The sequence below is a fragment of the Arvicanthis niloticus genome, chromosome 1 (assembly GCF_011762505.2).
Source record: "Arvicanthis niloticus isolate mArvNil1 chromosome 1, mArvNil1.pat.X, whole genome shotgun sequence".
Classification (NCBI taxonomy): domain Eukaryota; kingdom Metazoa; phylum Chordata; class Mammalia; order Rodentia; family Muridae; genus Arvicanthis; species Arvicanthis niloticus.
In genome coordinates, this window is record NC_047658.1 from 93,192,974 (window position 1) to 93,207,005 (window position 14,032).

Genomic DNA, 14,032 nt, shown 5'->3' on the forward strand with positions numbered 1-14,032 from the left:
ACGTCCCACCATGCTGTGCATGGAAGCCCACCCATATAAAAACAGGAGAGCAGCTTCCAAAGAGGGTTTGAATCTGCCAATAGCAGCACACGCGGGCTCAGAATAGAGCTATAGTCACTGTCACAACTAGGAACAAGACAGACTTCCAAAGCAACTAATGTCCTTCTCCTACCAGAGACGGGATGTTTAGAAGTGTCAGCAAGAATTAAAAACTGAGTTTACATCAATATATTTGTAAGTCATTGGTAAAGAAAACAAAATTGAAGCCACACAGGCTGACAAGATGGCTCAGTGGTTAAGAGCACTCGCTGCTCTTTCAGAGGCCTCAAGTTCAGGTCCCAGCACCATCTCAAGTGGTTCACAACAGCTCCAGCTCCATGGGATCTGATGCCCTCTGCTGGCCTATAGTCATTTGTGACTATATGGGAATAAAAATAAAATTGATCTTTAAAAAATAGAACCCATGTAGTAAACCATTGGTAAATAAGATGTTACTGAGAATGGTGACCTCATCATTGGGTGATAGCCTCATCCCTGGGGAGGAAGAAGAAGGTGGATCTGCGAGTTCAAGGCCAGCATAGTCCACATAGCAAGTTCCATGCCAGCCGTGGCTATGTAGTAAGGCCCTGTCTCAAAATAGATAGATAGATAGATAGATAGATAGATAGATAGATAGATAGATAGATAGAGGAGCTGAAGAAATTTGACCAAAATAGAGAAGGGAGGCTGGCATGAAGTCTTGCTGAATAAGCCTGGTGACTCAAGTCCAACCCCAGGAACCCATGCAAAGGTGTAAGGAGAGAAACAATACTACAGAGTGGTCCTCTGACTGCCACACATTTGCTGTAGTGTGTGTGTGCGCACACATGTGCATACACATATACACACACATACCCATACACACACACCATACACACCATAGATATACACACACACCATACACACACATATACACCACACATGCAATAACAAATAAATATTTTAGTTAAAAGAAAAATGAAAACAAATGTCTTTGTGATAAAGTGTTAAGTGGTTAAGACCCTCAGCTTGTACCAAAAGAAAACACGGTTTGCATCTCAGCCTGAGAGGAGACACGGAAACGGGGAAGCAAAGTGAAGAGGGAAATGTCAAAGATGTGACAAAGGACAGCAAGGCTCAGATATGAAAAACAGTAGTCAGAGGAGAAAGCGTTCACTAGGGAGCACAGCCATTTTATCTAGAGAAAAGATCAATTCCACAATTCCGCAACGAAAATATAACTGCCATGAATTTCTTCTTGATGAATAACATAGATGCAGACTCAATAAAAACCAAACCATCCCAGAGGCAAGTACAGAGAGCCTAGCTGCAGAGAAAGAGGGGCCTGCTCCACCCAGCGGATGGAAGACATGGGGAGCAAAGACGGACAGACAGCAGTTCCTGTGTGTGTGAGCTTGTGTCTGTGTGTGTGCGTGTGTGCATGAGTGTGTGCATGGGTGCGTGTCAGTGTCTGTGTGCCTGCGTCTATGTGTCTACGTGTCAGTGTGCATACCCTCATGTCCAGAAGGCAGAGGAGGGTGTCAAGTGTCCTCTGTCACTCTCCACTTTATTCCTTCAAGGCAGGATTTCTGAACCTGAAGCCAGTGGTTTGGGTGGCTCTTTGGCTGCCTGTCTCCACCTTCATCAACGCTGAGGTCACAGGCATGTGTGGGACCACATCCTGTCTGGACGGTGCTGGGATAGGGCTTTCAGTGCTCAATAGTTCAGCACATGCTCTTAACTGCTGAGCCATCTCTCAGGCCCCAGAGTCTTTACTAGTACTCTGTGTACAGCTGCCTTAAAAGACACTTAGGGACTCCACCTGCTGTTTCAAATAAAATGTTTACCATAAACACACGTATGCAAATGTATATACAGGAACCTGACCTGCTTGCTTTTTCTACAACTCGGTCAATTAAAAATTAATGACAAAAAATGTAAGCAAAATAAACAAAAATATGCCCTGGGAAATTTGTAAATGTTCTGCTAAATTATGCTTGAATAAAGAAGGAACAAAAGTAAAATTTCGGAACTTGGGGAACCAAATCGCAGCCATCAAAATTGTACAAAATCATTTTCAAAGCCACTGCATCTGGGAACCCATGAGACTTGGCCACAGTGGCGCTCGGGGCAAACTCGAAGCAATGAATGCAGCCATCACTTTAAACTATGCAAACAAAATTTTTTACTTGAAAATATTAACAAATCAAACCTCAGGAAAGATAGCCACAAGAAAGTAAGCAAGTGCCAGAAAATGTAAACAAACAGAATTGAGAACTCCAAGAATCCCAGTTCTTTAAGAGAAAGGCAGGGAGAGAGTGTGGAGACGACTGTAGATGGTCCAACACAAAGGCTTCAGAGGAGGAGAAAACAGCAAATTGTCAGTGCCGGGCCACAGGCTGAAGCAGCCTCCCTAGAGCCCCCCACTTTGGATACTTTTGCAAGATAAATCAGGAGAAAGGGAGAACTTGTGTTTACGTGAGTTGAAAAACAGCAGCTTAAAGAAAAGTCTTTTTCTCTCCATGCTAAAAGGTGTGCAATACACTTGAAATTCTAGCTTAAAAAAGTCAGTTCCTAAGAAAATACAACTCAGAAAAATGTGAGTCAGACTAGCCCAGCCATGAAAGATTGGCCTGTGGTAGTCAGGATAGGTCAGGAGGGTAGGAGCTGTCAGGTAGTCAGGAGATTAGTCCATGGAAGTCAGCAGGCTTGCAGTGCTCTGTTGAGCCTTGGGCCAAGGGGCTGCAAGCTCCCTGCCAGCCTGACTTAGTGAGACTGGATTAAGAACTTCTCAACTGAGCTTCTCCACTGCAGACTCCTCCACTAGAGGATACCAGAGTATCCCCTAGTGTATCCAAAGTTGCCTTGATGCTTTCTTCAGACTCCACCATGGCAGAGTCTGAAGCACCCCAAGCAGGTTTGAAAGCCACAAAGTGTCAGACTTTGGATTCATTCACTGAAGCGGTCCAGTGCCACGATGGACACCAGTGTGGGAGTTCCTCCGCAAATCGAAAAAGCAACTGTGGTGAAACCCAGCTTCCCCGCTCCTGGGGTAAACAGCAAGTTTCTGTGTTTGCATACTGCAGAGAAACCTTCATACCCATGGGTGCACATATGTATGTGTGTGTGCAAGTGTTGGCATGTGTGCTGTGTGTTAGGTGTAAGGATATGTTTGTGCATATGCAGGCAAGTGTGGGGCACTCGTATTCAGCTAAAATCATGGGTGTTCAGGTGTGGTCATGTATGCAAGTGGAGGCATGGTTGTGAGCATGCATATGCACTGTGCATGCATGTGTGGCTAGGTGAGAACATGGGAGTATGTGTGCATAAATGGAAGTGCACATAAGTATGCATGAGTATACATGTGTGTGAAAGCATATGTAAGCATGATACATAGAGATGTTTGTATACAGTTACTCATAGGAGTATGGGTGTGCTCTTCCACAAATAGATTGTATGTGCCTGAGTGTGTGTGAATGTGCCCATGTGCAAGCATGTACATGTGTGTGTATGTAGACATGTTCACAAATGAGGGCAAGTTGGTATGGGGTAAATATATGTGTGTGAATGAGTTTGTGTGTGCATTAATGTGTATGTGTCATGCATCTGTGTGTATGCATGTGCCTATGCACACCTAGGGGTGTGCGTGTGTGGCTGTGTATAGAGAGCATGCCTATGTGTATGGGGTGCATGCCTGTGTGTATGTGGAGCATGCCTGTGTGTATGGGGAGCATGCCTGTGTGTATGGGGAGCATGCCTGTGTGTATGGGGTGCATGCCTGTGTGTATGGGGTGCATGCATGCCTGTGTGTATGCGGTGCACGCCTGTGTGTATGGGGTGCACGCCTGTGTGTATGGGGTGCATGCCTGTGTGTATGGGGTGCATGCATGCCTGTGTGTATGGGGTGCATGCATGCCTGTGTGTATGCGGTGCACGCCTGTGTGTATGGGGTGCACGCCTGTGTGTATGGGGTGCACGCCTATGTGTATGGGGTGCATGCCTGTGTGTATGGGGTGCATGCCTGTGTGTATGGGGTGCATGCCTGTGTGTATGGGGTACATGCCTGTGTGTGCCTCCTCTCCTATTTATTTCTGTTTCCATCTGACGCCCTGTGCCTGTCCCTGTCCCTGCCACAGCCTCCCCTTTTGCTTTCTATTCGAATCTGCCTCAGCTTTGCTTTGTGTCCCTCTCAGATTCTGCCTGCATCCCCACCCCTGTGTGTCCCTGTCTCCCTTACTTCTCTATGGCTACACAGAGCCTGGGAAGTTGAAACCCAAGATGGGATGCCACAGCACTTCCACCCAGAGCTAGCCACAAGCTAAGGCCAGCTTTGCCTCCAGAAGCCCAGCTGGGATTCCTCATGCTGAGTCCCCTGCCCCAGTGAGCTTCCTCTGGCTGGGATAAACACCGTGACCAAAACAGCTTAGGAAGGAGAGAGACCTAAAGAGAGAAACTGAAGCAGAGGCCATAGAGGACCACTGCTTGCTGGCTTCCTCCTCATGGCTTTCTCAGTCTACTTTATTATACAATCCAGCACCACCTGCCCATGGTGACACTGCCCACAATTGGCTAAGCCTCCCATGTAATCCATTCTGCAGATAGGATAGATAGATAGATAGATAGATAGATAGATAGATAGATAGATAGATAGATATGCATACATACATACAAGATAGATAATAGATAAAGATAAAATAAGAAAAAAAAGAAGGAAAGAAAGAAAGAAAAACAAAAAAGAAAGGAGAAAGAGGAGCTCCTTGCCTGCAAGCCGGTCTGATGGAGGCACTTTCTCAATTGAAGTTCCCTTTTTCCAGCTGACACTGGCTTATGTCAAGTTGAAAAAAAAAAAAAAAAACCAACTAGCACATCCCCATCAGGGGCCCTGCACTCACAGCCAAGTCCCCCTAAAATGGCAAGCTTGAACAATGTGGGCAGCCCACCTCTGCATCTGGACCACATTGCCAGCCATGTGTAATGGAAAGGCAGCAGGGCTATATTAATCTCCAGACTGTTCCTAGACAGATCGTGACCTCCCACTGTGGCCGACAGAAGGAGTGAGGAAGCACAAGAAGAAAGTGACACAGAACCTCTCTCGATGCAGTCCCAACTTCCCAGAGGAGTAAGAAAGCCAGGGCTGTCTCTGACAGGAAGGACAGACTTATGAAAAGCTCTGCTTATGGCTGTACCTGCCTCCATCAGTGCCCCCACCCAGGCTGGCACATCCTGCGACCTGAGAACCTGCCTGAGCCAAGGTCATCTCCTACCCACAGGAACCCCCACTTCCTGAGGACCTTAGGACAACAGGGGCTGGTCTCTGCCCTTCAGATGTTCACTTGAGAACTGAGGACAGGAGATACAAACTGTCAGCTCACAGCCAGGCATGGTGGCACACATCAGTAGACCTAGCAGAGGATGGATCTCTTAAATTTCAAGGCCAAACTGGTCTACATAGCAAATTATAGACCAGCCAAGACTACTAAATGAGACAGTGTGTCCATCAACAATCAAAAAGCAACTATGGAAGTGTCCAGAAGGCCGGGCAGTGGTGGCGCACGCCTTTAATCCCAGCACTTGGGAGGCAGAGGCAGGTGGATTTCTGAGTTCAAGATTAGCCTGGTCTACAGAGTGAGTTCCAGGTCAGCCAAGGCTATACAGAGAAACCCTATCTCGAAAAACCAAAAAAAGGAAGAAAGAAAGAAAGAAAGAAAGAAAGAAAGAAAGAAAGAAAGAAAGAAAGTGTCCAGAAATTAACAAAGTGCTTCAGTGAAGTGAGACGAGACTAAGGGAGGCGTGGCTGGTAAGGTTGGCTATGGAGGAGGCGTGGCTGGTGAGGTTGGCTGTGGAAACAGGGAAAACTGTAACTAGAGGAGAGAGTACCAGCTAAGCAAAGGCCCTGAGTCTGCAAAAAGTCTCACCTGGGAACTGCACATCATCAGTAGGACTGAAAGAAGCAGAGGTTGGACCAAGAGAGGATGGGCTGTACAGAATCCTGGGACTGGGCAGACAAGAGTGCCAAATGCTATTATTACTTGGGCGGCAGATAATCTCGAACCCCGGTCTGGGGCTAGGCCTCAGCAGCAGTGGCGTCCTGCTGAGTGCCTTCACATGTCTCTGTCATCTGGCATCAGTGAGTTTCCCCACCACACCCCACAGGCATCATAGAGGTCAGATATGCAGCACCCTCAAATCTAATAAAGAGAAGCAATGGCCCCTTTGGTTCCAGGGTCTCCCAGACGTTTCGGGAATGGAGTGATCAAGAGAGGAAGAACATACAGTAAATCCATGGGAAAACCAGAACAGGACAGTCTGTCCTCTTACCACGCACAGGGGTCCTAAGATGATACAGGGCCCCAATACATTCAACAGGGTCCACTGGCCCTTGCTGAGTGTCAGGGTCCAAATGTGTTCCAAGAGGAGGGCAGCGAAAAGAGAAATGAAAGCCACTGCTGCAGACAAGCAGCTTTTAGAGCGGTGAGGAGTAGAGAGAAAGGCAGAGCGGAGCAGGAGGTTACCGACTTACCCACCGGAAGGCTCCCAAAAGGCAAGCTGGCACAGCAAGAAAAGGCGCTGTGTGGGACTAGAGAGATGGCTCAGCAGTTAAGAGCACTGACTGCTCTTCCAGAGGTCCTGAGTTCCATTCCCAGCAACCACATGGTGGCTCACGACCATCTGTAATGGGATCTGATGCCTCTTCTGGTGTGTCTGAAGACAGCTATAGTGTACTCATATAACTAAAATTTAAAATAAATAAATCTTTAAAAATAAAAAAAGAGCTGAGCAAGTGCAAAGGTCCTGTGGCAGCCGTGTCTGGGTCTGTTGGAGGATTACTAAGAAAAGGTGTAGTCAGGCAGAGACCAGAAGGGAGGCCAGAATAGCCCTGGGGAGGGTTCCCAAAATCCTCAAGCACTGGGAGCAGCAAAGCTCCCAGTGAGATGGAAGGTATCACAGGTGGCTCAGCTTGGATTTAACAGAACCCCTTTGGCTGTTGGCTGACTTGTTCCCAGGGCAGAAGCCAGCCAGGGTCACAGAACAAGGTCAGGCTGAGCTGGCCATGGAAGAGTGGGCTCTGACGTGAGATGGGACGGGAAGGGCTGTTCTGTGGGACTTCAGGATTAGGGGCCCAAGCTCTCAAAGAACTGTCATGTACATCTGTAGTGTGGTGAAAGGGTGGGTGGCTGCAGATCTTGTCCCCAAGTCCAGGTGGTTCTGTGAGCTGCTTCCATTTCTAGACACTGTCCCATTATTAAATGACACTGTGGAGGCCATGCTGCCAGCCAGTAGCTTCTGACACCAGGTTGGTCCACAGAAAGTGTGGTTTACCCACACTCTGACACCAGGTTGAACCACAGAAAGTATGTTTATCCACACTTAAACCTGGTGAATCTATCATGAGGCCAAGGGTGGTCCTCCTGCCCAAGCCGAAGGAACTGAGTCTCAGAGAGGGCAAACTCCCACCGGAGGTCACACAGCAGGTAAATGGTGAGATAGGGACTAGAACCAAGACTGACCCTAAAACCCTGCATGGTACAGCAGAAACCAAGGCCAAATAAATGTTCTTTTTATACCTAAGCAAAGAAAAAACAAGAAGCACAGGGAGGGGTATGAGATCCAAAGCCACTTAACAAGACAGAAGCAGAGTCTGGGCTCAAACCCAGGGCGTGTGACTCTTTACACAGTGCTCTCCCAGTGAGTCAGGCTGGAGGAGCCCAGGGAGGCTGGCTGAATTGGAGGTGGGGATTCAAGGCTTGCAGTGGGGGGAGGGGCACACACTGGACCTCCTGCTTGAGTTCACATCCCAGTGTGGCCACTTGCTAGATATGTGACCTTGGGCAAGTCCTTGTGACCCTAGCCCCTGCTGCAATGCAATGAGAGGAGGTAGTGCTCGTTGAGGGTTACAGTGCCTTTTAAAGCTCAGCCACCCCTACGCACTCAAGCAAGAAGCCTGTCTAGCATGAGGCCCACGCACTCCTGGGCACTAGCAACCTTGCAGCTGGGGGCATTACAAGGTCCTCCTCCAGGCAGGGGGTATGTGGTAGCCTTGCACTGGAAAGTGTGGTTTGCCACTGCCAGAAGCAAATTGGGTCTGGAAGAACTGGTCCCAAGAGCCAGAGACATCAACTAACACACATCCCACCAAGTTCTGCTGAATACCAACTGTGTGCCACCATCCCAAGCTCCACATAAAATGACAGACGGCATAGATAAGAATCCATTCCAGAGGCTGGAGAGGTGGCCCAGTGGTTAAGAGCACTGGCTGCTCTTCCCAAGGACAGGGGTTCAATTCTCAGCACTCACACGGTGGGTGGCTCAGAACTGTCTATAACTCCAGTTCCAGGAGACCTGACACCCTCTTCAGGCCTTTGTAGGCACTAGGCACGCGTGTGGTGCACAGACATACATGCAGACAAAACACCCATATACATAAAATAAAATAAATAAGTCCCAAAAGAATTTTAAACATCAACCCCCAAGTTCACAAGGTACACGGTGAACTAGTGTTACTGACTAATGTTGGACATGAGACCGATGGTCAGAATTAGGGAGAGTGTATGCAGGAAGTATGAGGTAGGGACGGTCTGTCAGGTGGTCGGGAGTCCCCTAGCAGACTGAAACCATGGAAAACAGTCTTGGGTAGATCTGGGAGAAAAGCACTCAGGTAAGGGAACAGCCTGTGCAAAGGCCCTAGAGGCAGAGGGAGGCTGCCGTGTTGAAGCCAGCATGGCTGGAATGTAAAGACCCGGGGACAGCAAGAGCGACATTCTGAGATGCAGGGTAGTAGCACCTGGACTCCAGGGACCATGGGAAGGATCTAAGGGAGACATGGTGTCCTTGGGCTAGATACAGTGGCTCGGGCCAGAGAAGCAGAAGAGAGGGTGGTACATAAACTGCTCAGTCCCCATGGGGTCACTGAACCCCAGCCCCTGGGACTGAGTGGGCTGCTTTCCTCCGTCTGCAAGGCAGCAAGCAGAGACTCTGGTCAAGGTTTCATGGTAGCAAGAGGAAGATTCATCCATCCACCATCCCACATAGGACAAAGAGAGTCTGGAGTCAGACTATAAGCCTACAGGTCCAGGGTCTCTGCTTCCACTTTGGGGCTGCCTGCAAGCTCCTGCATCACTCTCAGACCACTCCTCCTTCCCTCCCATGGTCTACCCCTTTCTCTCTCTCCAGTGCCACTCAGCCAGCCTTGCAGGCCCATAATGTCACAGCCTTGGGCCTCCTGATACACTCCTAGCCTAGGCCAACACACACAGGACCAAGGCCCACACATCACATAAGCAACAGTCAGCATAAGCTCGACCTCATCACTTTGCTCCCCAAGACCTTGTCCACACTCCAGGCCTGAACCTTGCCCCCTCCCCACAGTGTGATCCTCCCAATTCTTCTAAATATCAAATCCAGTAAGAAATCTAATTTGCAGGAAGGGACTGGAGACCGTTTAGGGAGGGCTGTTGTCCTCTGACTGTGCATAAGGACGCCCATGCCTCCTCTTAGAGAGAGGAGAAAAGGGCTTTTTAGGGTGGGGCTGGTTGACTATGAGTCTGTTCAGGAAAGGCTGGAGTGTCATCTCTGGGAAAGGGGCCTCAGGAAATGTCCCCTCACAGGTGTCCAGGGGTACAGAAGCAAGAGCAGCTGTGCTGAGGAGCAGGAGGGGCTGCTGAGCATCCAGTCCTCCAGTGAGGATCCTCGCCAGGAAGCCACACCAGGGTGGGCCCAGCTGCATGGACAGGGGCCTAGGCCTTCCCTGGCTGCTGCAGCAGCAGCAAAGGAGAATAGGGCAGGATTTGTTCAGGCCTTGTTGGGATGTTTTTCCCTCTTGGAGTAAAATAAATAAATAAATAAAATAAAATCATCACGGAACCCAGAAGACAGGTTGTCATGGCAACAAAAGTTTGAGGCCAGGTAGATCCTGACACCCTTTGGAGCTCGGTGGTGAAGGCAAGATCTGGGGGCTGTGCACACTAGTAAGAGAAACCCATCTGAATGACCTTAGACCACCCAAATTTCTCATCAGCAACTATTTGAACAATTGTGATTTTCTAGGAGGAAGACAATTGTGATTTTCTAGGAGGAACAAGCCATAGCCAAGGAAAACCAAGGGAAAGCAGCACTCAGTTTTAACCACCCAGCAGATCACCCAGGAGCATCGTGACTAATGGGACCGGGGAATGAAATTCTCACACTGGCCAAGTGCTCCTGTCTCAGGTCCCCTTCCCCATCAGTTCTCTGGCTGTTCTCCAGACACCAAGAAAACAATCCAAGCTCCTTCATCAAACCCCTGTGAGCCTAATCTGAAAAACAGGTCTTCCACAAGTGGCTGCCTGGCCCAGAGGCTAGGATGTAACAAGATTCCACAGGTGACAACTTCAGCAGGGCCTGGTGCTCAAAATGCACAGGAGCTAGCTAACATTGCTTTAAATATGTTTCTGTTGATAATTTTTTAGAACATGGCAGTCAAGCTTGGACATAAAGCACGGAACAAGAGATGAGCTACAGAGCTTTGGGCGGCAGCCTTCAGGAAGCTTTCAGGAGAGACACCAGACTCCAGTGAGCGCCCAGCACACTACAAAGGCAGAGGCAGGTCGGCTCAAGCTGCCAGGGACAAGGCTCATCCAGGCACTGTAGTATGGCATGTCCCCCAGGACAGGGCCAGGCACTGTAGGGTGGCATGTCCCCCAGGGCAGGGCCTCCCAGATCTCAGGAACTGATGCCTGCAGTTGGAGGAGGACCCACAGCCATCCCTTCTCATTCTTTGGGCTGTCGTGTATGAAGGTCTTTGGAGACCGAGCCTGGAAGGGGGAGCATGTCTGTGGTGCTCCATGGCTGCCGTGGTCTGAGAGGATCAGGCTTGTGGAAGCAAGAAGTTTTAGCCAAGAGGCTTTCCAGTTAATTTTTGTTTTTCTCTTTCTTTTTTTTTTTTTTTTTCTTGTTTTTTTTCTTTTTTTAAAAAACCAGGTCACAATGAAATCTCAAGTCTTATTCAGACTTCATGTGTCTCAGACAAATAGCCAACAGGCTCAAATGAAGTCATGGAAAAGTTTAATTGTTCCCCCACCACCTCTATCAAGGCCCAGCAAGCAGCACAGGATAGATACCTCCAGTCCCTTCAGCCTGTGACCCTACCCAACATTTCTGTTTTGTATGTCACACTGCAAATATTTATTAGCAATACCCAGAAATGGGAGACACAGCAAAGACCTAACAAGAGAGAGATCTTAGAAGAAAAGGGGACAGTATGCCAGTGACTAAAGACAGGCCCAGGAAATTTCAGGCTATGGTGAGTGTGAGGAAAATACATCTGCGTAAAGGGGGAGATAGCAGCGCTTCCAAAGGGATCCTGCTAGAACAGTGGCAAGCTGGGGTTTAAGTCCACAGCCAGTACCACCCACCATATGGCACAGTCCCCTATCAGGTCCCCTGAGTACTCCAGCCTTGCTGTCGATTGGGGTATTTATTCACTTCAGCCCCCGGCTGTTTGGGTGAGGGGACAAGGGTGTTGGTCTACTTTCTGAAAAGCAGCCCCCTCCCCCGTTCTGAAAGAGACTTGCTCTAAGCCAAGACGTCCTGGATCCCCCAGCTCCAGTGTCCAGAGTTGCCCCTGTTTTCCCGCCTGCCTCTCTTCTCTCCCTGCCAGAGCATCCAATCCTGCATCCACTCCTGGGAGAGCTGCAGGATACCCTGGCTTGTGGAAGGAAATAAGGGTGCTCATCAGACTCCCCCTACTCCCTGCTTTCCCCAGTCCTGTCGTAGAGGTTCAGCGCAGCTTGGAGATAAGAGTAGCAGAATCCTTGGGTTCCTGGCCCCGTAGATCTGCGGCGGGAAGGGTCGCCTACAGTAAAGGTCCCCGGCCCCCACTATCACCTCCAGAGCCGAGACGGGGCAGATGGGAGCAAGGAGGGGCGCGCGGAGAAATGACTTCAGACAGAAGAAGGACCGCACGCCCTGGGACCCGCAGCCAGGGTGCGCGCGCGGGGGACCCGGACGCGCCACCTCCCCGGCCCGGGACCTGCGGACGCGCGTCCCCGGGGAACCCGCGCCAGCACTCACCCGGGCCACCGAGCTCTTCCTCACACGAGTACCAGATGCCAGTGTGGAAACGGCGCAGCTGGAAGCGCTCGTCGCCCGCCTCCCAGCTGTAGGGCGCGCCGGCTGGGCTCGCGGCGACGGGGGCGGCTGTGCTGTTGGCCGTGGCGTTGGCGCCTGAGTTGGGGCAGTTGGCGCCGCCGCCCTGGCCGCAGCCAGGCTTGGGCACCCGTTGCGTGCCCTGGCACCAGTACGTGGTGAGGAAGGCGGTGGTGGCGAAGAGCAGCGCCAGCAGGTTCAAGGCCACGGCCAGGAGCGCTCGGCCGCGGCGGCTCGTCTTCATGCCGCCCGCGCCGCCCGCAGCTCCTCGCGAAGTTGGCAGCGGTGCCCGCGTCAGCGCCCGCCCCGGGGCTCCGGTGCCTGCGGTCGGCGACGGCGCTCGCGGCGCGGGCCCATGGCCTCCGGCGGGGACGCGGGACGACGAGGATGAGGGGCAGTCGGGGCCGCAGAGTGGAGCCGACCAACGCGCCCGGAGCCCGGAGCGCGAGTGCGCCTCGGCGAGCAGTCGCCGGCGCCTGGCAGCGGCCACGGCGCAGGGACGCGCGCCCCTCCGTGGGGAGACACCTGCAGGCGGCCGGCGACACTGTTCAGAGCCCGCCCGCGCGCGGAGAGGGGGCGCGCCACGCTGGGCACGGGCGGGGGACAGAGCCGCGCGGGAGTGGAGAGGGACAAGTGAGAGATCCCAAGCAAGGCGCTCTCAAAGGAGCCTCACTCAAGGCGGGAGACCTCTCACCCGAGACCCACAGCCCTGCCAGCAAAGCGACAAGGCAGCATCTATGGGTCTTTAGGCTGTAAGGGGCCTCTGCAAAGCCTGCAAGACCCATTTGGAGCTTAGGAAAGGATGGAGATGCAGAGCCTCAGCGTTTTGAAAGGCTTGTCCCTGGTCACCTTTGGTATCTGAGACCAGTCCCTATCCACAGCAGGAGGGCAGAGAGCTTCCAAAGAGGCAGCCTGCACAAGTGGCTGAGCAGAGGACAAACAGGCCTTCCCCACCCAGGCTAACCATACCAGAGATCCAGAACATGACCCAAGAGGCCACAAAAAGGATAGCAAGTTGTGGTCACCAAAAGGGGGTATCCTGTAGGTCTGTGAATGCTGACTGCTTAAGGCTGGCTGGACAGGGTCGGTCAACCATCTTGACTTTGCAGTCAGTTAAATCCAGAACTCCACCAGCTGTGTGACTTTGAACAAGACACTTGTTCTCTCTGACCCTCAATTTCTGTATCTATAAAAAGGGAAGAATGTGCCCCAGAGTCAGGGGTGGGAAAGGCATCTGGCACACAGTAGGCACTCAGTAAATGCTGACACTATTAGCAATATCTGGGCCAAGGAGTTGACGAAACTCAGACCTTTTTAGCATCTCTTTCTCAAACTAGGATTGCTCATGTAAGAGCACCCTCATCCCCACCTCTGCCCCAAGATGATAATCTACACCCTTCCCTCTTCCCACTGCATGGGGTACAGTGCCTGCATGCCCAGGGTGTGCAACCATTAATTGCACATTGATTTCGGGAGCTAATTTGAATTCTGCCCAAGCCAAGAATGACTCCAGCCACCCCCAGCTTGCCGAGTGGCAGGCTTTGCAGAATTCAAGGTTAACGGATTACGAATTGCCTTACTCCTGTGGGTGAGCCCCACTCACTGCCAGCTGCTGCCACTCTGCCTGGGGGCAGGAGAGACTAAAGCATTGTGGGCAATATCTCTGCCCACCTGGTGTGAGGATGGCCAGGGGAGCCCTGCACTTGCTTATCAGATCTCCTTTCTGGCCCCAAGCAAGGAGTCTCTATTTTCAGAAGGAGAACTTCTGGATTGCAATGGTGCATTCCAGTATTGGTTAATGTGAACCAACAGCCACAAGGAATCTGCTGCCCTCAACAGGCATGCAATATGTATCATCTGAGCCTGTCCACGATTAAATCCAGCCCCGGGG

The 14,032-nt window shown here is 51.0% G+C and overlaps 1 protein-coding gene across 1 annotated transcript in view; it reads right to left on the reverse strand.

Annotated features, from left to right (window-relative positions):
* The window catches only part of Gsg1l (GSG1 like), a 194,733-nt gene extending 182,100 nt beyond the window's left edge, over nucleotides 1–12,633 (reverse strand). Inside the window, exon 1 of the mRNA XM_034513676.2 lies at nucleotides 12,067–12,633. Coding sequence (XP_034369567.1) covers nucleotides 12,067–12,385 — 319 coding nt within the window. The 5' untranslated portion in view covers nucleotides 12,386–12,633. The remainder of the gene's footprint in view (nucleotides 1–12,066) is intronic.
* Between the last annotated feature and the right edge of the window lie 1,399 nt (nucleotides 12,634–14,032).